We start from the raw sequence: 24,908 nt of genomic DNA, 5'->3' as shown, positions 1-24,908 counted from the left end.
CATCAAGAAAATCCCCCATTATTAGCTTGGGCAGGTTTTAGATGCATTGTAATCATTCACATGTCTGGGAGAGGGCAATGGCAACAAGCCACTTCAAGGGTCAAGGCATTTTCAAATGGAAGAAAGTGCTGGGGCACCAATTTGGAAACTTGTAACAGACTACCTTTGTAATGCACTTTTTGCTGTGGGGGATAAGACTCTTCTTTTAAAGCACAGTGGTGCACAATTTCAAACTAGTATGTCCTTCTGAGAAGAAGCCAGATTTTTTTACAGGCAGCTTCAGACTGCAGAGCTTAATGAGGCAATTTCCTTGCAGCCAGCCTCGGGGAAGGAAGGGTGGTGACACGTGGAACGCAAAGCTTGAGCAGTTGGAGCCAACTCTGTCTGTTTCTAAACACCCTGATACATGATCATTTACACTTTTATTATACAAACTTCTGATGGTCAATATGATGCTTCACTGCCTGTATGATGAGGGTAAAATCTCTGGGTAATCCTATAGAGAAACGGGTAATCTCTGACGTCTTCATTTTGTACAGAAAACAAATGAAGGGGTCCAGACTAGAACTCTCACACTTTTCACATATTTTATTTTGTATGGGGATCCACAGGCTACTGATGTTTTTTTTCTGTCACGTGTTAGCTCTGGTCCACACTTACTTTTTGAACTTTAAATAATATACTGCTGAATTCTTTAAAATAAAAACCACTGTGGTAAAATGAGCAGCATATTGCATTCAGCGTGAAAACTTCCCAAAAAAGTGCTGCTATGTGAATACTAAAAATCAGGGGGTTATTAATCTGAGTAATACATTCTATTTAATTAATCTTGCCTATGAACTATCTACGCAGGAGCTGAAATTGCCTGGCCAGCACAAACCAAAAATGGTGAAACTTGTTTTTCAGATTGTCAAGTTCTACTACCAAAATCTACTAAGGGGGAAAAACCTAATGCCAGATTCATGACTAAATCTCAGACGGGCAGCAAAACGAACTGAACACACCAGCAGATTCAGCCTAAACTCTCCAGTACTGATGACAGGGATACAACAAACTCATCACCTGTGCCTGCGGCTGTGCAGTGGTTAATCCTGGCTCTGTCACTACCCCATCAGCCAGCCTCATTTGCTGGAGATCATGCACAGGCCCACACCACCGCTTCTGCCATGGTATTCAGGTCACACGGTGGGTTTTTACTCACCATGGTAGCTGTGGGACAACAGAAGATCCCTGGCACAGCACAGTGTCAGAGTGCTGTGGACAGATTTCAGGAACGTGCCTTATGCCAGATGAGATGCCAACTAAACCTGTCAATGGCTTTTTTTAATAAACTGGAATTAGCAGAAGGAGCTTACATGTGGCCAATGTGACACGTAAGCAAAGTGCTTGTACTCTTCTACGAGAAATCATAAACCCGCATTTGCTGTGTACTTGAATCACTGTCTTAGCAAGCAACTAACTCTAGGGCCCATGAAGTACACTGTCTGGATGGTCACAGCATGGGTGAAAGGAAAAAAAAATTAGTTCATTTTGAGTATCTTATCATCCCAACTGTTATCGTGTGATACAGCAAGTGGCTTATTTTGTAGATAGGGCTACCACTTCTGTTTCATCGAATCACAGAATCATTTGGGTTGGAAAAGACCTTTACGATCATAGAGGCCAATCGTTAACCCAGCACTACCAAGACCACCATTAAACCATGCCCCTAAGTGCCACATCTACACATCTTTTAAATACCTTCAGGGATGGGGAGTTCAGTTTGCTTCACAGGAACTTTCTGTCAATCCAAAGTTAAGTGACACAACAAAAAAATACAAAAAACCTCTCAGGACAAGCAGCCTGGCCTTTGCACGACGCAGTGTTTTTATCCCCTTCAGGCTTCATGTGGTTTTGCTGCATGTCTGTATAGTTTACTGGAGGACTTTTTGCAACCTCCAGACAGTACTGACAAGAGAAAATTAAAGCTCTAAAAAACCATATAAAACTTATGAATTCCACTATGCAGCAAATTTTCCTTGAAAGAACCCACTGAAGTAAGAGGCTCGGATTTTGCAATAACAGGGACTGGGCCATTCCTCCAGAATACTGTAGGGCTCTCTTTGTTGCTTTTATAACGAAGGTTTTTAAGTGTGTGTCACATGGATCAACTTCCCCATTCTTCTATATGGTCTAGTAGTTTTAATGATTAGAATAGTTCAGGTACTTTCCATTCCATAGTTTTATTTTTACTTCAGCATGTACAGAACTAAAAAGGCAATAATTTTTATGAACTTTTGGGTTTCTTTTTTGTTGTTTTTTTTTGGTGAAACTTTCTCATCCTGGGTGATTACACTAGCACATTCGAAATGAATTTGAAGGAGAAGAAATGCTTTTCTGTGTCCAATGAGGAATACCCTCATGGCTGTGATAGGAATGCTGGCAGTAAAAATGACTGGAAGGAGGAATCAGCAGGATGTACTTATTCAAGTCAATAATAATTGAGGATTTCAATTTTCATTCATGACAATCTTGATACAATGCACAACCACTAGGAGAGGTCCTGCAGAACAGGATACCTATATAATACATTTTCTTGAACTTTTCAACACCTCTATAATATATATGCCCTCTAATATATGCTCTATAATATATAATGCCCCCCAGCTTCCAGTTTCAAATTGATGTTCACAATACTAGTAACTTGGCTTGAGTTTCTGCCACAGACTTACTCTAGCCATTTTCAGGTTTTCCCTCACACCCCATTTAAAGTGAAGCTGATAGATGGTATCTTTGGGATGACAATGGTCTCTGCATCAGATCCTGCAGTAAGTGAGTAGCAGGACACCACCTTCTGCACAAAGAAAAAGATCACTCCTTTCCAATGCTGACAGTGGAGGGCTGTCACAAGAACGTAAATCATTTCAGCCACGCATCCTTTATCTCCGTCTCCATTTTGAATCAATCCAATCAATCCAGAGTTTCTGTGACCATAAGGGGACTGCAGCTCTGTTATTTATTGCAATTACTCTCACCATGACAACTGCTCTAAACCAGATTTAAACCACCAGATTAATTTCACAGCCAAGCAGGGCCACTAAATGAGAGCACACCCCTGTATCCATAGTGGTCATGTAACACCCAGCTCTGACAGACCCTGTGGTCCTTGTGGCAGCGACCACCAGAGCTTCAGCACTCACTGACTCTGGCAGGCAGGGAGACATGGTGTGCAGAAGCAATGAACTTAGCTTTATCCTCCTCCACAGCACTTTTTATGTTGTGATTTTTAGATTCCCCTTTTGCATCTCAGTTTTGGTCTTGCCTGGGAGAAGAAGCAATACAGCTTACCCCAGCAAGCTTCCTAATCTTTTTTTGTTTATCAAAACTATATTTAGGGAAACATCTGCATACATGGGAACTGGTCTGAGCCTTGCAGCTACCCAGCTTTTGCCCATCCAAGATGGCACTCATTTGGGTATACCAGTGCCCAGAGAAAAGGCATTATGGCTGTATTTAAGAAGAAACAAATGACCGCAACACTACAGTTAACAAGGTTTCATTTTAGTTCTGTTTCATTTAAGTATCACTTAGCCCTTGACAAGATCTTAGCTTTATGGCGAGGCGTTGTACATCAGCAACCACAGAATAAATAGGGCTACCACCAGTTAAAGCCTAGACAGCTAAACAGCTTTGATCAGACCATAGAGAAAAACCTGAAGGGAGGCAACACTGTATCTCAGATCCCTACATGGGATAAGCAGACATCCAGCTGCTAAGAACTCAGCCTGGTAACTCAAAGAAAGTTGGCAGGGATTGGCATGAATGCCATTGCCACCCCAGCCCAAGCTGTGCCAAGCTCAAGCCAATGGCAAGGCAGAATCATAGAATCACAGAACTGTAGAGGTTGGAAAGGACCTTAAGATCATCTAGTTCCAGCCCCCCTGCCATGGGCAGGGACACTTCACCCTAGACCATGTCAGCCAAGGCTCTGTCCAACCTGGCCTTGAAAAATGCCAGGGATGGAGCATTCACCACTTCTTTGGGCAACCTGTTTCAGCGCCTCACCATTCTCACAGTAAAGAACTCCTTCCTGTTACCTAACCTGAACTTCCCCTGTTTAAGTCTGAACCCATCACCCCTTGTCCTATTAGTCCAGTCTTTGATGAAGAGTCCCTCTCCAGCATCCTTGTCATGAAACCCTTTGCAATTTCAAGGCTGAGAACAATCCTGCTCAGTGACCAAGTGGGTCATTTCTCAAGGGCAGCCAAAAGCCACAACCTTACTCTCCTTTACAACCAGCAGAAGAGTAACAGTAGGGCTGTTGTTATATATAACATATATATGCAAACAATACAAAATAATGAGCTATAACTCAACCAGATACCTCTTGATGCTCCTGCATTTCCTGCGCTGATCAGATTTAGGAGCCTGGATCCAAACCCTAGGTTCTTTGCTGAGTGCTTAGAGTCCCAAAGCTGGCAAAGCTGCATGAGCTTTCTGGCACTTTTGTATTAAAGGGTGGTTGGTTTTCCATGTATATATTTAATTACTTCACATGTATCTGTTAACGCCCCTGATCTCTTCCTCTTTCTTAAAACTGCAAAACGGAAATCAGAGAAGGACTCTTTTTTTTAGGTGTGGGACCTGGTATGATAAATAGAAAGGATGCTGGAGATATGTGAAGTGACAATACTGTTCCCCCCGTCATGTATGCATTGCTTGGATAATCTAAGGAAGCAGCAATCAGACATGCATTAAAGAGTCAGGATTTACATAAATTCCAGCATGGAACGTGTCATCTGTACTCCTAAACACAAAAGGCGGCAGGATTCCTCCACTAGTTCACATTTAAGCCCCAATTCAAACCTCTCCAAAGCACATGCTTCATTGTTGACATAAACAGGGATTCCTTCCCAAAGCGGGGCCTTCATGTGCCGAGTGCTGGCCTTTAGCTCGCCGACATTCTCCAAAACGAGAGCCTGAAAAGCTGCTGTGGGAATATCATGCCCATTTACTACATTTACCGGATCTCAGTGATCTCACATCTAATGGACGCAGTTTAAGAAAAGAAGTATTTTCCCTCCTAAATGTCTATTTTTGCTACTGCAACAAAGAGCATCTATTACAGATAAGTGTCTATGTCTCTTTTTCCATCTACAAGTACAAAAAATAGTAACTGGCTGTTCCAAAGGGCATTTCATGGAGACTAGCAAGGACATCTCACTTTAAAAAAACAAACAAAAAAATCTTATCTATGCCAGAATTTCTCCACTTGCTATTGCTGCATTACTGTTCTAATGCAATATGTAAGATCACTAACACTAAGCATCTGAAGGATGGCACATTTTTCTCTGCACTTCTTTTTTTTTTTTGTCTTTTAAGCACTTTCAACTGTGTACTTCTTAGATTCAGTTCCACTGTTTGCTTCAACAGTCAGTTTGTTGGTTTCCTGTTGCTCGCATGGGTATTTCTCATAGCAACAGGAGAGAACAATGTTTTCAGAACTGGAAAAAGTGAGAGTGAAGCCAAAACACTGGTAGGGTGATCCAGGGGCAGATGCCATGCTTGAAATCATACTCCCTGCTTAACGTGACTTGGGATTTCACAGACTCACAGAATCAACTCAGTTGGAAAAGACCTTTAAGATCATTAAGTCCAACCATTACCCCAGGACTGCCAAGACCACCACTAAACCATATCATCTACATTTCAAGCTGATTATCTCTAACAGGTATACTTAGCAACTGTGAAAAGCTGTGAATTTACCCTGATGTAAGAGATGCTGAGATCATTCATTGAAAAGGGGGATTTGATAAAAACTGTGATAATCCCGCTGCATTGTAAAAAGCCCGATGAGCCAAGCAAGGAATCCCCGGCGGATATTGAGGGCAAGTCTCTGACCAGAGCAGTGCCGGGCCATAAGTGGCTCTGGCAGCAGCGCCTGGGCTGTGGAGCCGGTTCCTTGGGGGCCTGGCTTCCTCAGTGCGCCAGCCCAGGCTGTATTTATGAATGGATGTGACGGAACTCCGCCATGAGCCCGCGGTGTAACTGCATCACCCCATTGTTGCTACACACGCACAGCACTCACTGGGGAACAAAAAGCTGAATGAATCAGAGCAGCTGCCAACTCAGGCAAAGACAACTTAGGAAACTATCTCATTCTTCCTTTCTTTTGGAGGCTATTTTGCCTGTTGTTTCCTTGCATACAAAATGCAGTCTGCAACAAGTAAAGCAGGATAAGATACAGCGAGTCCTGTTACTTGGTTCCAAAACCACAGGCCCTAAACACTACAAAGGAGGGGGATAAATGGTGTATGTGCTGTAGGGACAATGTTCAAATGGTATCCATTCAAGACAGATTTCCATGATTTTATGCTGCAGCTCAACAGAAACATGGGGGGAGAAATAATCCCAGCACTGACGTATGTCACATATTTAGGTGGAGATATTTTATATTCCATTTATTATGGATCCGAGTCTTCAGAACAGCCTGACTCTACATTTGCAAGGGCTCAGATCCAGCTGTTTCGACAAGACTTTATGAAAAGCTTGGTTCCTTTTTTCTTTCTACCTCAGGCCCTTAAATATTCTTTGGATTTTCAAAACTACTCAATACACACCAATTCCCATCTGGAAACACATGTTCAAAAAGGACTTGTGCCTGAATACAAAGCTACGCATTAGGTCTGCCTGAAAACCTTGCCCCTCCTGTTCACACTGGGGAGGACAACTCCTTTTGTCATCTATATGCAACCTTGAGAGCTGGGCTCTAGGAAGAAGATGCATCTGACATGCACATATAGCTCTGACTACCACACAAATGAACCTGGCCAGCCCTTCTGGCAGCTATGGTGACACAGAGTTCATTACACAAACAGCCGCTATCCAGCTTAATCTGGGATCTAACCTTACCGGCTTTTGTCAATGATGGAAGCCTGACCACATATTTTAAATGATGTAACAGTTTCTATGTTTCAGTGCATTCAGCCTCATAGAAAGGGGTGGGAAGGGACTTCTGAATATCACCTAACGTAACCTTCTGCTCAAGATAAGATTAAGTAGATAAAAGTTGTGTGCCTGATTTTTACTTACTTTATCCTACAAAATTCTGGTCCAAGGTGCTTTGTAACAGGTAAAGACCTTATCTATCTACTCCAGCAGTACTTTCTTGAGCTCCTCAGAAATCTTAAAGTACTTCCCCTCCAGGAGGAGATCTGGGGTACCAGAAAATGGAAGGGCACAGAACAGACTCAAGGGAGATGCGAGCAGTAACCAAGCCAGGGCATGCTTACCCATCACATGATTTATGAGAACACTCACAGGCATAGCTAGAGAGGGGGTTTCCAGACGCACGGCTAGAGATACACTGAACACTGGCTGCACTTCCAGGAAGGGAGGAGACAGATTTGCCCAAAACACATCTGTGGCAAAGCAGAATATTGATTACAAGTTCTTTAATTGTGCCCTACCCATTCAGCTATCCTTCCTTACATCCCATAATTGTACACGGCGGGGATGCTTGTATCCTCCTGAAGCATCTGGCTCCATGAGGGACAGGATACTGAATGAACTGGAGGGCTTGTCTGGGATGCTATGGAAATTCCTGACTTCCTGAGTTTTTTATTTTTCCATTCAATGACCCACCAAGAGATTCACAGGGAGCTCAGCAGGTTCCTGTGAGTAGTCTGTTAACTCTTTGCCCACTGGCTTCTCCTCTTCAAGCAACACAAAGGAAATATTCCCACTCTCTGGCAGCAAAACATATCAAAACATGCAATCCCCCATCCATCAGAGCTGTGTGAAGTTGTGTGAGACTAGCTCTTAACGACTCTTTGGGACAATAATGATCAGAAAAGTCATTCAGATACACCATGCAGGGCTTTCACTACCCATAAGGCTGCTGAGCATCTCAGCTTCTCCAAGGGGAGCTGTTTATTTTGGTAGATGTTTTTATTTTGTATTTTATTTTGAGATGTGTTTATTTTGGTAGATGGAAGGAGTAATGAAACTGAGGTTTGCATGGCCTTCTTGTCACTGTCTCTTCAGACTGTGATTCAACCTTCATCAAATGGCCCAGGGCACAGTTTATCAGAAATAGCTGTTATCCCTAGAACTACACTGACTGGATGCCATGTACTGTCTGAAGCACTGCTTTGGATTCACATAGGATAGCTGACACCGATGTATTTCTGAAAGAAACACTCTTGTGTTGGTTGTTTGCTTACCCAACAGCTGGGTTCTAAATTAACTGCTGTTTATTAGTAACATATTTTTGGTCTAATTCTTAATGAAACATTCACTAAAAATATTATAGCACTAAATGCCAAACTCCAGTCTTAGTTACACCAGTGTAGATCTCAAATACTCATCAATTTCAGACTCATGGTTTCTGTGGCTATTTCCTAGCAAACAGATAGCACCCTCAAATTGTTAGCATCAAACAGTACAAGTTCAGAAAAGCTCACTGCACTTATGTTGCATCAGGATTTCATTATCATTCTTTAGTTTCATATGCTTGCATCTTTGAAGCCGAGATTTTTCATGCTTCACCTCCAACAGTGACATTCTTTAGAAAGCCAATGAGAAAGTCCCATCATCTGCTTCTATGCTAAGCAATCACACACACCAAAAGAAAAAGAAGACCCTCCAGTTGGGAAGGACTCTCCCCCAGCTCTCTGTTGCTTCCTGTGGGTTACCAGTGGCACGGCAGGGGGTGGGTGGACAGACAGAAGTTCTTCCTCTGCAGAACTGTGATTTCTGTGAGTTCCCTTGCTTTTCCATCATGTGATGCCCCTGAAGCACAGGAGCTCTCACTCCTTCCTCTCCCTAACATCCCCTCTGAAAACAAAACCATTCACAGAGTGATGTTGAATTAATTGTGTCATTGCAGGAACAGCTCTCAGGCATCAGAAATTAGGAAGTGAGAGAACTAAAGCTGTTAATTCAACTTTAAGTGTCCCGTCCCGTCCCCGTCCCCGTCCCCCCCCCCCAGTAAAATATATTACATTAGTCTTAACTCATCATTAACACAGCCTCGGGCTAATTTACACAACCTAGCCAGTACATTTGTTCCAATAATACCTTTTACAGATAAGGCTGATAGTACTATCTATTGCTAAGACTATCCCATACTCCTCCAAGACCCTGTTTACAGTTGCTTATCTCTCTCTCAAGCTTTAATACGTGGAAGCTTCCAGTCCTGGGCCCTTTTGCATTTTTTCAAATGAAAATGTCACAGAGAAAGTTTCTACCAAAATATTTCTCCCATTCCCAATAGCTGGCTAATGAAAAATACGCTATTTTGCCCAAGTTAAAAATTCTGGCCACCTCTGATTGGTCCGAGACCTCAAAGCTTGCAGGAGACAGACCCTGAATTCAGGCCAGCTCTGCCACAACAGAAACAGCCTGAAAAAATGACAGCACCTCTAACTTTTGCAAAGACCTCAAATTTTTAGCAATTACATTATCCAGAAACTTCTTTTGTCCTGAGTGTGCTCTGACTTGGGAAACTCTCCTCTTCAGTCTGTGGGCTGACACCAGGAGCAAAGAGAAGAAGGCTTGTTTCTATCCAGTGCCGACAGACTCCTGGAGAGATGTGACCAGTAAAACGTAGAGTTCTTTGTTATTTGGAAAGAGTGATATTCTAGTTTTTTTCTAAAGGCTCAGTCAGATCTGGGAAGTTTTACATTAGGGTGGCAAAAAGCACATTTCTGACAAAAACCCATCTGCTAAATTTCAAAGAAAAGGCATGAAGAAATTTTCAATGTAAAAAATAGCATCTTTTTTTCTCCTTTCTTCTAATGACTTAAGAACTATTAAGCTGTTTTGGCAGGTATTTTCTTTCAGACTGAAACAATCAGGATAGAAAAAATCAGCGTAAGAGAGAAAGTCTGTCCAATCTGCAGTACACTGTAAAATGGCCTTACATTAAAAGGCATTGGGATGCCTGAGAAAGCTTCAATATCTCTTATGATAAAGAATATAAGCTTCAAGATTTTAGCAGTAAGTATCAAATACAGAGAATTCAGAAAAATTCCCAAGACAGCAAAATTAGCCATGTATTCCTTCCTCAAATGTCACCATGTGCAATATGCTCGCAACATGCTTGGAAAGTCAAAGCATGGCTCTACCATACCAAGGAGGAAGAAAATTCCACCAGAAAGACACCCTACTGTGACTTTTCTTCTGTCCTACAAGCCTTCACAAACATTCCCAGTACGCAGACTGAGCATGGGAACAGACAACTGGGATCCTGATTCAAGCAGAGCTTCACATGTGAGGCAGCAAGGCACCAGCCAGCTTCCAGAAACACATGGAGAAGTGCAGTAAGAAAACCCATGGGTGTAATTCCTACCATGAAGAGTGGCTGTGCAAGCGAGCAGCTGGATCTGGCCTTGAATGACATTCTGAACGTGACCCCGTACAATAGGAACTACTGTAACCCAAGTGAAAAGTGCTTAAGGAACAGATTACTACAGCAAGGATTGCATCAGAAAGGGATGCTCAAAATCTTTTTTTGCTGGCGAAAACGATGGAGGAGGGAAGGAAATGTGACCAGGGACTCAAGGCACAGCTAAGTATCACATAAGGTCCCAATGACATAGCCCATCTGTTGAGTTTGCTTACTCTCACCTAAGAGCTAAGCATCATTAGCACCATGCTGTCACTGCTACTCAAACTTCTTGTCCATGCTGAAAAAGAGCAAGGAGGGAAAGATCCTTGTGACTGCACAGGGAAACTCTTACAGGAGATGAAGAACCACCATGAACAACTCCCTGGCATCTCCAGAAGGACAGAACCCAGCTACTCAATGATCAAAACCAACCAAACGCCACAAATACAAATACACCAGCAAGGACTCTCCCGTCTGAGAAGTGCTAAAGTACTGTGGAAACAGTATCAGTAGTTTATCTGGAACTCACTGATACGGGAAAAATGGTCTGGTGATGGAAAGACTACACCACTAATCAGACAGCACAGGAACAGTGATAAGCTCTGCTGAGGGTAGCTGCTCTAAGTTTGGGTTTTGGGGGTACCTGAGCACCACTTGCTTCTATCCTCATAAAGGACTTCCAAATAACTACCTAGGGATTTCTGTGGGTAGTGATGTGTTTCACAGCAGTAGAAATTTAAGACGAGTGAAATTACAAAGTGAAAGCTTCCCCTGAACTTCGCAATTATTCGCTTCAAGCCTCTCTGTCCATGCCCGGCCGCCATAACAGCTATTTGTGCCCCTGTTCCTCACCCCATGCTGTCACTCCCTTGCTCTCAGCATAATCCTTGTCCTGCTAGCTACCAAGTTGGTCCATCAGGCTGTAATTTCTATAGCTGGAAAAACCCCAGACCTTCTCTTGACAATGTTATGATGGATCTAATAATTGGACAGTGTATTTATTCTGCACAGTAAAAGCAAGAAAAAGTTTTATAGCTGGGACATATTAAAGACGACACATTGGAAACTGATACTTCTATGGTCAAAAAAGCATCATCTTATTAGTGGCCTGCATTTCAGAAAGCCTCACTCATTTTCTTTCCTTTTGAATTTTATGATGGCAAAATACGTCAGCTTCCCAAGAGATGAAACTCGTGTTTCTACACAGACCAAGCACTTCAGGTTTGCAGGAGCATAGGTTCCCTGCAGTGCCTCACCAATACAGGGGGCAGCAGGAGAGGCACCACCCCAAGTGTGCTCCTTTCAGTCCTCCCAGCTTTCTGGCAAGACTGCCATGCAGAGCTCTCAGGGTTAGTTTTTTTTCATTTCTCCACAGGAAGCTCAGCCCAGACCAGAAAGCTAAATTTTGAGTGAGTTTGAGCACCACTGAAGTGCCATCAGATTCACATCTCCTACTGATGATGGGATTTTCTGACAAGCCACAAATGGCCTTCATGGGGCAAACTTACTGAAGTTACAGACAAAACAGCAGACAGCCTGGGTTGCCCCTGCCTCAAACTGTGCCAGTGCTGGAGGATTAGTTCGTTGTTCACCTCCTTCTACCAAGGATTTTTATATGCTAACTCAAGACCAGAAGAGGGTTGCAAACACAGGACTAGCAAACATACTGGTCTGCCTTATGCCCCAGGGCACACTGTCATCAGGCTCGCCCCATTGCCTGAGGCAGAATCCAAGGCAGCTCCCCCAGACAGCATGCCAGACCATTAGTCAAGGGTGGGCAGAGCAGGCTCTCCCCACCAAGCTGCTAAACAAAGCATGAATGAAAATTGATCCCAGGAGGCCAAGGAGCTTTGGACATTCAAAGCACTGCAAACACAGTGCTGAGTCCACTCCTGCAAACTGCTTGCTCCGGGAGCACCCTCTTCTTCTCTCCACTGGTCTTTCAGGATCAGGCTGGATTTGATGGCCTGGCTCTCCACTGCACCCTTAGAAGTAAAAGAAGAGGAATGTGGGACACTCACCACATCCGTGTTTGTGATCTTGGCCAGGAGGTCCGTGAGGCTGTCCCCGTCATCAAGCTGAAGGCCACAGATGGCTGCCCCCACACTTCCAGTTGCTATCATTGACGGTGGGTACATGGCAAAGTTAAAATCTGCAAGAACAGATCTGGGAATTAGGCCAAGCCCAGACCAGAAAAGCTGCAAAACATCAGAGGCAAGCAACATAAAAAACCACACCCAAGAATAAAACCCAGGGAAGTAGAAGAAAGGGGAAAGTGCCACTCTTTCTGGTCCGGTGGAGCTCATTAGTCACACTGCTCATCACAAGCAGTCAAAGGAAGGGTAACAGATCTGCAAATTAAAATGGAAATGCAGTTCAGTCTTTTATTCTCACTGATGCATAAAATAAACCTGGACAATTTTTAATAGTCTTTCCTTCATTTTAAAGAAAAGGAAAAAGAAGAAGGAGGCTTTCTGCTATTTATGTCAGAAATTTGGGTCTCAGTCACATTAGAGCTCTCTGTATAACTGGAAAACTAACTGGAATAAGCTATTACAAAAGACCAAACTGAGATTTTTAGTCACGTCCATTTTTAAAGACTTAATTAACTTGAGCATTTAAAGACCTGTCCAGGAAAGAGGTTTTAATTAACGGTTCATCTTTGCCACCTTTGCAATTAGGAAGTGAGAACACTTACAGCCTGCAGCTATACAATACAAGAAAAAACAAAGATCACATTTATCATTAGTACTCTTTCTTAACAAACAAGTTGAAAATACATTTCAAAACTTCCTCTCACACATCTGTGATCTATGGCGATCACGAGAGAAATGAAAATAAAACGCAATGTTCTTGTGACCTTCATAAGACAAATTTATGGTTTATGATACTACCATAGGCACTAGTTTATTGTCATGTCTTACTAAACAGCATTTCCAGGAGATCTTCTAGGTTACTGGTATCTTCCTAAAATGAAGATCTGTTATTTAATTTCTTTGGTTCAACAATAACTCATTAACAAACCCTTCTCTACCAGCTTTCAGCTGTGGGGACTGGAGAAGGAAGAGGAAATCCAAGTAATACTTCACATGAAATAAACCATAATCAATATTCAGTCTATTTATAGAAACATATTGTTACAGAAAACTGCCCTTCTGTTAAGGGCAGGTACCAAATCCCCTCTGTCCAGCTAGTACAAACTGTAACCCTGTTGATGTCTGCTGAAGTTTTAGACACATGGACAGTTGTTCTCGGTCTCCCGGACTCTGAGCTGGCAGGTACTTCAACAGCTGTGGAGACAGCATGCTCTTCTCCAGACTGGAACGTGTCCCTGGGACCCACGAGGAATGAAGCACTAAGGTATGTTAGGTTATGACTCAAGTCATAACACTCATCCAGAGGGACTGGAAGGTGGGGTGTTAGAAGCAGGGAGAGGAAAGGAAGAGCTGAAACCCTGACATAGGTTTATCTGTCTCATAAAGCCACCAGGAGGTGACCACCTACAAGCCCACCACTGCACGCTGCTTCCTACCAGGAGAGCTCCAGAGACATCACACTCTGACAAACACTTCTGCATGAGCAAATTTCCACGGACTGAAACAATAAATATGGACTGCATATATTATAAACATAGTAAATATGCACTACTGTAATAGTAAGAACCCACTGTATATAGGTAAGCTGATGATCTTGAAAATTAAGTTCTATTATCCCCACTAATGAGTCAACAGGAGACCCCCGACTCCTACTTACCAGTGCAGAACAGCCCTGATGTGTGATCTCAGCACACGTTGAGGTAACAGGAATTGCACGTTCATGATCAAAATCACTTTTACATTTACCTCATGTGGATTTATAGACATGTATGGAATGGCTAGCCCCACTGAGACTGTAAAAGGATGACCAAGGAAAACAGGTAAGGTTACCTGACACATAGTACATGCACTCCCCCCAGAGCCCATCCTATCTCCAGCGCCTCAGGTTGTGGTTGCACTTATCATTGGGCCAGACCTCGAGAGCAGGCCATAAATACAGAAGAATTTTAACTCCTTGAAACAGCCCTATTTTTATGCAATTTTGCCTCTCTTCTTACCCATTTCTACTGACAGGGGCCCCAGGACTTGACACTGGGTGATTGTTGTAATAGCTTGTTCCTATGGGTTGATCTTGTAGCTAGTGGCTCCATGGAAGAAGTGTGACTGTTGAGCTACCAGTTTGCAAAGTCCAATATGAAGGGCAGAAATGGCTGAAGGACTCCAATAATGAGATAATTTTATAAAGGTTGCAAATACATGTGCTTGCATGACTGTTCAGAGTCTCCTCCTGGTCCACAGAGCAAATAACAGACGTCCACAGTATTTAATAATGTTTGAACATTTATAGAAGAGACCTTGCACCCCCAAAATCTGCCCTCATCTACACAGAGGGACTCATCAGCAATCTCACTGATTTCTTTAGAAAAGAGATAAGTTAAGACTTCATCTCCATAGGTCTGTTTCTCCTCTTGTATACGCTGCATTTGCTTGGGTTTACGAATTCCTTGTGCCTGCATTTGATGCGAATGAGGCTGCACTTCGTCAACGTGGTCCTAAGTTGAGAAGTGACTTGTGCATTTAATCTTTGGACTCACCAAACCATTTCCTAGTTATGCATGGGAAATATGGGTGGCATAAGGACTATGGACTTTCCGTAACTTATCCCTCCTTGTCTCAAGTTTCAGAAAAATACAGTAAAAAGATGATGTGAAACCTCTCAAACTCTGCTGATGTTTGGACAGTCCCTATGGAAGTTATGATGCAGTGCCCAAGAATCAAAACCCACCATCTGCCACCCCACCATGTGAGCCAGCAGCAGGGAGAAAGGGACCCACTTGGAGGCCTGGATGGACCCACAGCCTCATGCATGGTCACTGAGCCTCCAGAGAACAGCAGCTAGCTGGTGGTGAGCAACAGGGAGCTCCTGTGTCTTGCACTCAATGCTCAAGACCGGCCAGGCACACCAGACTGAGTGAAGGACACATCTCCTGCCTGCCCTCTGAACATCCTTGCCTCCTAGGGTCTTGCACCAAGACCTTCACATTATCCCAATGCTGGTTTTCTCGTGGTTGATTTTATATCTACTCCCAGACACCGTCTTCCTAGGAAGCTGAATAAAGAGCCACAGTGCCCCTGCCAACTAGCACTGCTGTAGGTCTGCTTCCACGTGGGGTCACATGCGAACATTTCTATGCCCAATAACCTTGTTAGTTCCCTTAATGTCATTCATAATGCAAATGAGACAGCGAGCGAATGGCCAGAGGCCCAGAGTGACTAAAGCTCAGCATCCAGAAAGTCTTACATTGCCTCTAGCTCTAAACTAACTTCCCTCCATAACAAGCACCATAAACTTGGCTATCAAAGCTACACATGCCTAGTCTTTGTTGTACAACAGGCAGCGATTTGTATCACTGGCTTCTATTTTTAGCATATTAATTAACTACTGCAACTGGTGAGGCAAGTGTCTCCAACTGGAGAGTGTGGCACCATTGTCTGAAGTCATCACCTCATCTCGTGCTATTGAAAATCATGGCAGTGACCCTCCTGCTGATATGAATTTAACCTGACATGCCCACAAAGGGATGGGGGGTGGTGCACCGATTTTGTGCACATGGTTCTCCACATCACCCTGGACCCTATTAGTGTGGAAAGAGCTCATTGAAAGAAAAGAAGCCACATTGTGCTGGGCCACCTAGAGGGTTGAATAGAAAAGGCTGAGGAAAAGAGCAGGCAGTGGAATAAAGGCCATAATTAACATATTTCCATATTCAAGCAAAGCAATAACTACGTGAAATGTTTGTCAAGGTGCAATGAAAAGCGTAAATATTAAGTACTGTATCTGAGGGGATGCAGAACCCCCTTCTGAGCCCTGTACATTCCATCAAGAAATTCAAAACAAGCTTTTTATGTGTTATTTTCAATTATAAGCCTCTATCTCTGTTTCCCTTGTGACAGCAATCCAAATCCTGCCATTCTCACCCAGGTAAAGCTGCCTCCCCAGAATTAAGTCAAAAGCTTGCCCTTGTGTTAAAAAAAAAAAAAAAACATTCTAAAATAAAAGAAGGGGAGAGAGGACCTAGATATGTGGAGCTGAAACATATGCTTTTACTTTAAATTCTTGTTGCAGATGATGACCCCTGTACTACACAGGGAATTTTACAAAAAGCACTTTCTACTGCACACCTGAAGCGAGGCTATGAGCTTCTTTTGGACCTACGTGCAACCTTGGTTAGCGGGCACTCAGAGCCAGTACTTAAGACATGGCTCTGACTCAAACTTTGTTGTGATTTATGCAATTCCATGGGAAAGTACAAACCAATCTCAGTAACAGTTAAAGAAGTAGTGCAACAATGCGTAGTCTGTGAGACTCTGAGCACACGAACACTTCAAGGGAAGACACTGCATTATCAGAAAGCAAGACTTGCTTTGCCTTCTATTACTAGCAATAAGCACTAGAAACTATCCCATTTCAGTATCACCTTTTTCTTAAAGGACCACAAAAACAAAGGACCAGCCTTGCATAACCCCACTGACTTGAGTACTGGAAATAAAAAAAGAGCTGATACAAGAAAAAGTGTCCTTTGAAACACAGCCACCTATGGACCAGCCAGCTGGAGGCACCAAGCAAATTAAGGCTGCCCTAAACCCGCACCCTGCTTTCAAACTGGAGCTTACACAGCAAGGCCATGAACACAATCACATGCCAAGGATGTTTTTCTGCTGGTGTGCCACAAGTAATCCATGGTCAGGTTCTAGGACCCTGCACACACACTGCAGCTGAGCTGTTTTGCTGGCTCTCTCCTGATCCAGTGGACTTCACTACCTCTGAGCCAGGAAAATGCAAGGTTGACAGTCAGTCTAAAGCAGGAGGGAACCGGAGGCAGGAACCCAGAGAGGTCCTGCAAGGGGAAGCCCTAACTCGCAGCCAATAAATGAAAACTGCCGGAAGGAAAAGAGCACTGACAAATATCCAGGCTGAACGTGCTCAGTGTGCCAAAGCCAGGTGGGAACTCTGTATCTTCTTACAATGACCCTTATTATTGCTCTGGCCACTGGCTGGTATTTTTTTAAGAGCCCGTTTTAAGCTATATAATTTGACAGAGGTTTGTTTTCAGAGTTTCTACTGCAGAACTGAAAATTGCTGGCTTGAGGAAGGTAATTCTCATGGGGTAAGGGGTGGGAAGGAGAAGAAAGGGAAAGTTACCTCCATCAGGTAAACAGAATTATGAGAGTCATAAATACTGGGTTTTAAAACTACATAGGTAATGATCAAATTTCACCCAGCCTCAAACTTCACACAGCCAGTGACTGTACTATGAAGATATGCCTGGATTTACATTCTGCAAACTAAGTCTAAAAGAAAGGTCTGAGGGAAACAACGTAAGTAGTTAATGAATTCTTGCCTCTTTGATCCAAATGCAATTCCAATATCAGTGTGTTACTTTTTTTTTTCCCAAATGCAGCTGGTTTTAATTGCATTGGCCATTTTTTCAGCTTGCTTTCATGTTTCTACAAGACACTCAAGTTTTACCCATGTTAAGTATTTCTTCAAGGCAAAACATGTGACTCTTCAGCCCTTCAAAAAGGGCATGGAAATGCCAAGTATAACCAAACAAAAACTGTCAAGTGAAATAGGATGCAAACCTGCTCCTATCTTTTGAGTAGGTGGGAGGGCAGACACTCAATTCTGTTCTGGGACTACAGTAAAGAAAAAGTATTTGGCCTTTATACAAATGGGTCTAAAGTATCCTAAACACTTACGCTCCATCACAACCATCCAAGTGAGGTACAGACAAGGAAACACAGTGTATGGACAGTCTATGTAAAGTGTATGAGCAATCACTACAATATGCTCATTAGCTGATTACAAAACACTATTTCTGAACAACTGTTTGCACCAATTATTATTTTCACTTGTTCTACACCTTCACTAAGGAAGCCTAACCAAGGATCAGGATTGTGTTAGCACTTGAACCACCAGAAAAGGTCTGATCTGCAGCTAGTCAGAGGTCAACTTGAAAGAGGATAATTTATCTGGAAGTGCTGGAATTATGCCAGCTTGTATCAGCAAAAGGGTCTCTTCCTCCATTTCCTTCTACCTCATCTTTCCAGATTTGATGGATCCTACAACTTAAGGAGTCTGCTCATCTGAAAAATTCCCCAGGCTCTGCTTACTTGTTGGAGCTTTCACGGTTCTTGTGGCTTCATTTTGATGGAAAACTTCATATACTGCCTCTCCAAAGAACCAACAAGAGCGGTAATGAATTCACAGGTATTATTGTTTCTTCTGTCATGCAAGAAGTATTCATGCAACCACGGCCACTTTGCAACATATATTTTATTTCTAAGAGATTAATCTACACAACAAAGCCTCGGTGGACTTCTTTCTTTCCCTCTCCAAAGAACAGCTCCCAAAGAAAACTCCTACCACACTTCTGTCCTCTGAGCCCAAGTAAGCTAGTGGAAGAGCCCAGTTAACTCTTATATTGGCTGAGAGGGGAAGGATGCATAGTAGACCTTCCCAGCAGGAGCCCTGAGGACCAAACATACCTCTTGCTGTTACAAGGCATTCTGTGTGGTTGCCCTCCACATCACTACTAGGGTTGTGGGCCTAATCTTGCAGTCTTTGCTTAAACAACGCTCCCATTGACTTCCACAGAACTTCTGTCTGAGTAAGGACCCAAGATTTGGCCCAGGAGTTTATAAAAAAGCCTCTCAGCTTTCAAATGTAGATGATTAATGTCCCAGAAACAGTGGGCAGAGGTTTGGCACTCTGTACAAAACTGACTTAAAGCTGAAATTTTCCTCCTCTTTCTCAGCCTCTTTGCAGACATGGGCTTTGAAAGCCATCAGTCTATGAGATGCTGCATTGTATCCATCATGCGAACATCTCACCTGCCTCTGGACTCAGCTGAAGCACAGAAGAGACCGTGCAAAGGGCTGAGACTAGAGATCTACAAGTTGCCTTCTGTCCCTGCAAGCCAGCAAAGCTTTTTGCTTGCAAGTTTTGCACGCCACTTAAATACAACACTTAAAACCTCCTCACTGAGATTGCTCCCTCCGTTACAGCTTGCGTTCAGAGACGCAGAGCTCCTCTTTCTGAAAGCCTGACTTACACAGCCTGCCTTCCTTCAAAACCCATTCCTTTACAGGTTCTGACATAAAAAGGGGTATCCTGAGCCAAAACAGTGGCTCGAGCCTGCAGCACAAGCCTGAACATAGGGAAGCAGCTGGGCATCTGTGACTCTGAACAGTCTGGAAGAAGAAATGGATAGCATGCTGAAGCTGAGGCAACAATGCACATTCTCTTTTCAATGCCAGTATGGCATGCTCTGCACACAGCTCTGTAACTGGTGCCCTCTCCCACTACTCCAGAAGCAATTCCCTGGCTTGGAGCATGGCACGTACAAGCAAGTGGGCAGTCCCCGAGAATACATTTCCAAACTGTGGAGTGCTGCTGTGTAAACAGACAGAGGAGGAACGAAGGGTGCAAAGCAAGGAACAGATGGAGGTAGGGTCAAAGTAGCAAAACAGTGTAATCCCAGAAAGTAAAAAAAGAATTATTTCCATTGGGCTCACAGATAAACAGTAAGCAGTAAACATCAAATTCTGCCAAGCTATATTGTAAAGACGAGGACTCCAGATGCACCCTCTTAGTGTCTTTAAAATTCAAAAGACGCCTGAAGGAGATTTTAGTTTGCATAGGGACCCACCAGTGGGAAATGACATTGCAACACACTAGGCTATGCCAGTGCATATCAATCTATACACTCTTATTGGGCAGTGAGCAAGGCAACTGGCAGAAAGCTGGCCTAAGCACAGGAAATTCCCAGCCAACAGACTGAGCTCTCGCTCAATGACAGTGCCCTGTTTGCACAGCCACAGTGCTGTCAGCACAGTCAGGGACAGGTTGCAGGAGAGATGCCACTTTCAGCCCCTTCCCGTGGAGAAGTAGGCTCCTGAAAGGACTGAGTGCAGGGCAAGCAAAAGAGAAAACTTTTTAGTCAGGGAATAAGCTTCTGTCTTGCTCAGCAGCCATATGTTCAGATGGGACCAAGGGCAAAGAAGGATATGTTCCAGCTTCAGTCATGCTCATGTGAATCATTAATCACCACAAGGACTGGGGAGAGGCTTTGGATTTATATCCACACAGCTTCTTTCAGAAACTGGCCTCAAAATAAAATACAGAGAAACAGAGAAAATGCAAGAATGATAAACCATGACTGAGATGAATATACAAAAGAAGTACCACCTCCTTTTGCGTAACGTTCAAACAGAAAGAATATAGAGATGAATATCAAAATGATCCTACACATCCAGCCCAACATCCAGAACTGTTAATGGCTGCTTCCCTCTCTGTTTGCTGACCCAAAGTGTTGCAGGATGGGATCACAAGTGGCTCTGCAAAGGCAGGGAACACTTGGGAATTTCTGGTGTTGTGCTTTGGCTGGGAAAGTAAAATGGAGCAGTTGGCGAAGAAGAACTCAGGCTAGAGGAAAAAGTTCAAAATATGCCAGATTTTGCATGATACACTAAAGAAGATGAAAAAGTACTTGAGAGCAGAGAAAGTTGCAATGAGATGAATTAGGAAATAAGAATAGATGAATTTCTGTGCTCCAGACCAGGGCTGTTAGCCAGTCAGCAAGGTCAGGTCTGGTAACAGTAAAGAGTGAAAACCAGGCTAAAAACACGCATGGAGGGAGGTAGCAAGGGAAGGGGCAGCCACATGTGAAAGGAGGTCATATTGCTGAAAGAAGGCAAATGGGGAAATGAAACACCAGGCTTAACCCAAGCTGGTGGAGAGCGGAAGCTTTGAGGGAGAAAGGGAAAGAAGAAACACAGCAGCCGATGACAGCTCTGCAATAAATGGGACAAGAAAAGGAAATGACAACTGGATCTGGAAGGAAGTCTGATGAGAAGGGGCTTTTCTTCACCAAGGAGGGCAAGAATGACTTTGAGAAGAGTGGCAGTGAAATACAGTAACAACATTTCTATAATGCAAATGCGGATAGTAGCTTGCTAATAAACTGCGAATGAGGTAGAAAACTGGGAATGAGGGCTTGGGTAAGACCTCTGCTTTCAAAACTGCAAGGGGTTGTGGGTCCTTCTCAAAATCAAATGACAACCCCGTAGTTTGCGGAAAATCGGATAAGAAAATAAAATCTACAGCCAGCATCATGTTGTGCTGTCTTTTAGGAAAATCCATGTGCAGTCAATTATGTCTTTCATTTGCAAGAAAAGAAAGAAACTCTAACTTGTTGTCTTCTTAAACTCTACTTGGAGGACCTTGGTTCATGCATAGCATGAGATGCGTAACATGAGCAGCAAGTCACACAGTGGAAGCACATGAGACAAGTGCATGACCGGGCTAAGGGCTGGAACTCTTTCTGTTTTGGATCTCAGTAAATGAACTAGCAACGCATGGAGCTAACCATCAATGAATTCATGGAGGGAGTGGAAAGAAACCATGGACTTTGGAAAGTCCTTCATGGCCCACAGTCCTGCAATGGTATGATTACACAGAAAACTTCAAGGGCAAAGGATTACAGAGAAGAATTTCAAAAGTTAAATCACAATGAAATCTAGGTTACTCAAGAAAATGTCCTCTTGGATTAAAAAAAAACAAACCCAAGCTCCAGAACCCCCCAAAACCACTAATGTAGAAGGCAAAATGGCAAAAGCAATGGAAGAACAAAAGAGAGAGAAGATTGGTCTGGTCTGGAAGACAACATCAAGGTATGTTGGAGGATGATGGCTGATGGCATTGTGAGGATCCAGACAAACATGGGAAAGAAAGAAGAAAAAGCGCAGTGCGAATGAATCATGAGAAGGCAAAGAAAGAAGGCAAAGCTCACGTATCAGATTAACCCTGATGTAAAAAGTTAATTAGTCTAGAAATGTCTGATGAATTACCAAAAGTGATCCTGCAGACTTCCAGCAGTATTTCTGTTGAGTCCTAGGGTCTTCTGCCTGAAAAGGATCATGCAGCGATGGGAAACGAATGGAAAGCTTGAGCATCTTGGTAACCAAGTCAATTACCCTAACACTGCCCAGATACAACTCTAAAACAGATCACCTGAGGTAGGCAAAATCAGCCTGCATAGTAAAAGAAAGCAGCAGGCATAGCACTGACATTCATACCCAAAAGCTGCACCATCTTCTTTTCCCCTCTGCAAATATGCAGACAGAACAGTTCCTATCACACAGGACTAGGTATGTAAATCTGTAATGAATTCAAACACTAAGCCATGTACTACTTGATGATAACCCTGTCAAACACTGCATGCTGTTTGTCTGTTCCAGGACTAGCTTCTAAGAGATGGTCTAAATGTTAGTCCTCTGGATGAAAATTAAAGAGTAAATTTATTTTGTGAAAGTCACTGTGAAAACAAACAAAAAAGCGTTTTGCAGACAGGTATAAATTCAAATCTGCTCTTCCACAGAAGCAGTTATTCCCATCTAAGTCTTCAGAAACTATTCATCCAAACATACAACAAAAGAGGAGTGTAATAGTTCCCTGCTTTCTTGGAGTGAAGGAAACATCTAAATGTTTAATAACTGTCATTCCCTATGCTTCAACAATGTGGCAGCACCACAAACATGTTAAAATACAATTTTTACTTTTTATCTGGACAGCATCCAGCTAATGAAAAATTTACAAACACACTAATTTAATGCATTAGCCAAACACATTTTGAGCTAATGTGTCGTAACAGCTTCTGGTATTGTGGCTGTCCCACATATGTCCTTACAACCTGCGGCTCTTAAAAAAAATGGTGAACAGGGCAAAGTAGAAAATCATATGATCTACTCCAGCCTTACTGACTTCACTGGAAAGGAACTGCACATTATTAGGAGTTAGGACTGCAACTGCACTACAGTTCCCGACTGCAAGGATTGTTTCTCTGTAGTTCTGGAGCCTGATCCATGATGCCCTCTGCAAACTGCCCCACCAGCTTCAGTGCTCTTCCCGCATCATGTAAGGATGGAAGGAATGAAAAGCCTTTGTACCACCAGAAATTAATGTGCCCTCCTAACCACACAGCAAGCAGCAGGTACAAGCAGAACACCTTGGCCTACCTGTGGCACAAAGGGCAATGAACGTTTGTGCATGCTTCCGGATCAAAAGCAACTTGTCTTTAGGTAGAGGCAGCTTCCTTAGGATGTGTTCAATGAAATCATGCGGGGTGACAGCTGCGAGGTTCCACTTCAACTTCCCCAGCACCACCAGCTCCCATTCCTGCAGGGTGGAGAGAAGGGAGAAGCTGTAAGCAGTACTGAAAAAAAACTCCCAAAGCCCCTGTCACCTATTTCCTTGATTGTAATTATATCGCTGCTGAACTGGTCTTGCTCAAACATTTTTTTCCATATGCCCCTAGTGCTTTGAAGTTGTTGACTTTATTTTTTTTTTTTTTTCTTTTTAACACTGGAAATGTCAAGCTCTACTGAAAATAATGAGACCTGGCAGCTCTTGCCAAGGTTTTACTTTTTTTTTGTATCCAGTGCTGAATGCCCACCCAGAAAGTTTAGCCTGCAATTAGATATTGCCAAGGTCACTGTGGTCCTTTCCTAGCAACTTTTTTTTAAATGGCTGTAGTCCTTACTTTATAGCCATTTAAAGCCCTTAGGATAACCATGCACAAAAATGACCTAGATATGCATGCTTTTTTCCAAGACTGGGGAAGTTAGCTTGATGGCATTCTCTCCCAAAACTGTATTCAAAAGCGCCTGCAGATAAATCTGATGGTACTTAAATGACTCCAAGACAGGCTTTGCAAAAAGGAAACGCACACAATGCAGCCAAGAAGTAGCCTGTGTAAATTATCTGCCAATATATCATGCAGGATACATTCCCACATTCTTTGTACACCCAAAACTCCCAGTGAAATCAAATAAAAGCTTGGGTGGGTATGTAACTACTGGCTATTCCCTACAACGGGATTACGTGTAGAAATAGTACCTAATGAACACATCTAGCCGTGGGGTTCAACCAGGGCTAGACCTGCATCCTTCAACATTCAAAATAGGTTTTGAATACCTCACAGTGCCCTGCAGTGAACAAAGCTCAGGCCTTGGACTTGCTTCTGTCTCATGCATCAACTATTAGCTATTAACTAAATTCCATGCACTGATTCTTGAGTCCTGATGATACGTGAGGCTGATGGAGCTCAGCATGGTGGGGAGCCCCAGCTAAGCTTGTAGAGCTGGCAAGTTGAAAAAAAAGCAGCCCTTTTGCAGCTGAGGAGATGTCAACTGGCGTTGCTGAGAAACCATAAACATGGACCCCACAATGCCATTTCTGCCGTCGTTTCTCTGAATAGATGCCCACTTTAACAGCAAGTTACTTTCCTACGGACATTCCTACTGGATTATGAAAGAGCTCTCCATAGCCTGGAAAACCTCATGTTCACATATGTAAAAGGCCCCTAAAGATAGATTGGGTTTTTCTGCTTCCTCAAGAAAACCCATAAAATGTTTGCACATAATGGCAACTACGTTAA

General features: G+C 43.1%; 1 protein-coding gene across 1 annotated transcript in view; it reads right to left on the bottom strand.

The window, feature by feature from the left end:
- Positions 1–24,908, bottom strand: part of CCND2 (cyclin D2) — a 36,420-nt gene that overhangs the window by 8,168 nt on the left and 3,344 nt on the right. Inside the window, exons 3-4 of the mRNA XM_061476341.1 lie at positions 23,488–23,647; positions 12,394–12,524 (exon numbers count right to left, since the gene is read on the bottom strand). Coding sequence (XP_061332325.1) covers positions 12,394–12,524; positions 23,488–23,647 — 291 coding nt within the window. The remainder of the gene's footprint in view (positions 1–12,393; positions 12,525–23,487; positions 23,648–24,908) is intronic.

This window comes from Pezoporus flaviventris, unplaced genomic scaffold (assembly GCF_033815535.1).
Source record: "Pezoporus flaviventris isolate CSIRO_AGI_PZ_B2104156 unplaced genomic scaffold, CSIRO_AGI_Pfla_v1 ptg000096l, whole genome shotgun sequence".
Classification (NCBI taxonomy): Eukaryota; Metazoa; Chordata; class Aves; order Psittaciformes; family Psittacidae; genus Pezoporus; species Pezoporus flaviventris.
This window is presented reverse-complemented; position numbering and strand designations above follow the sequence as displayed.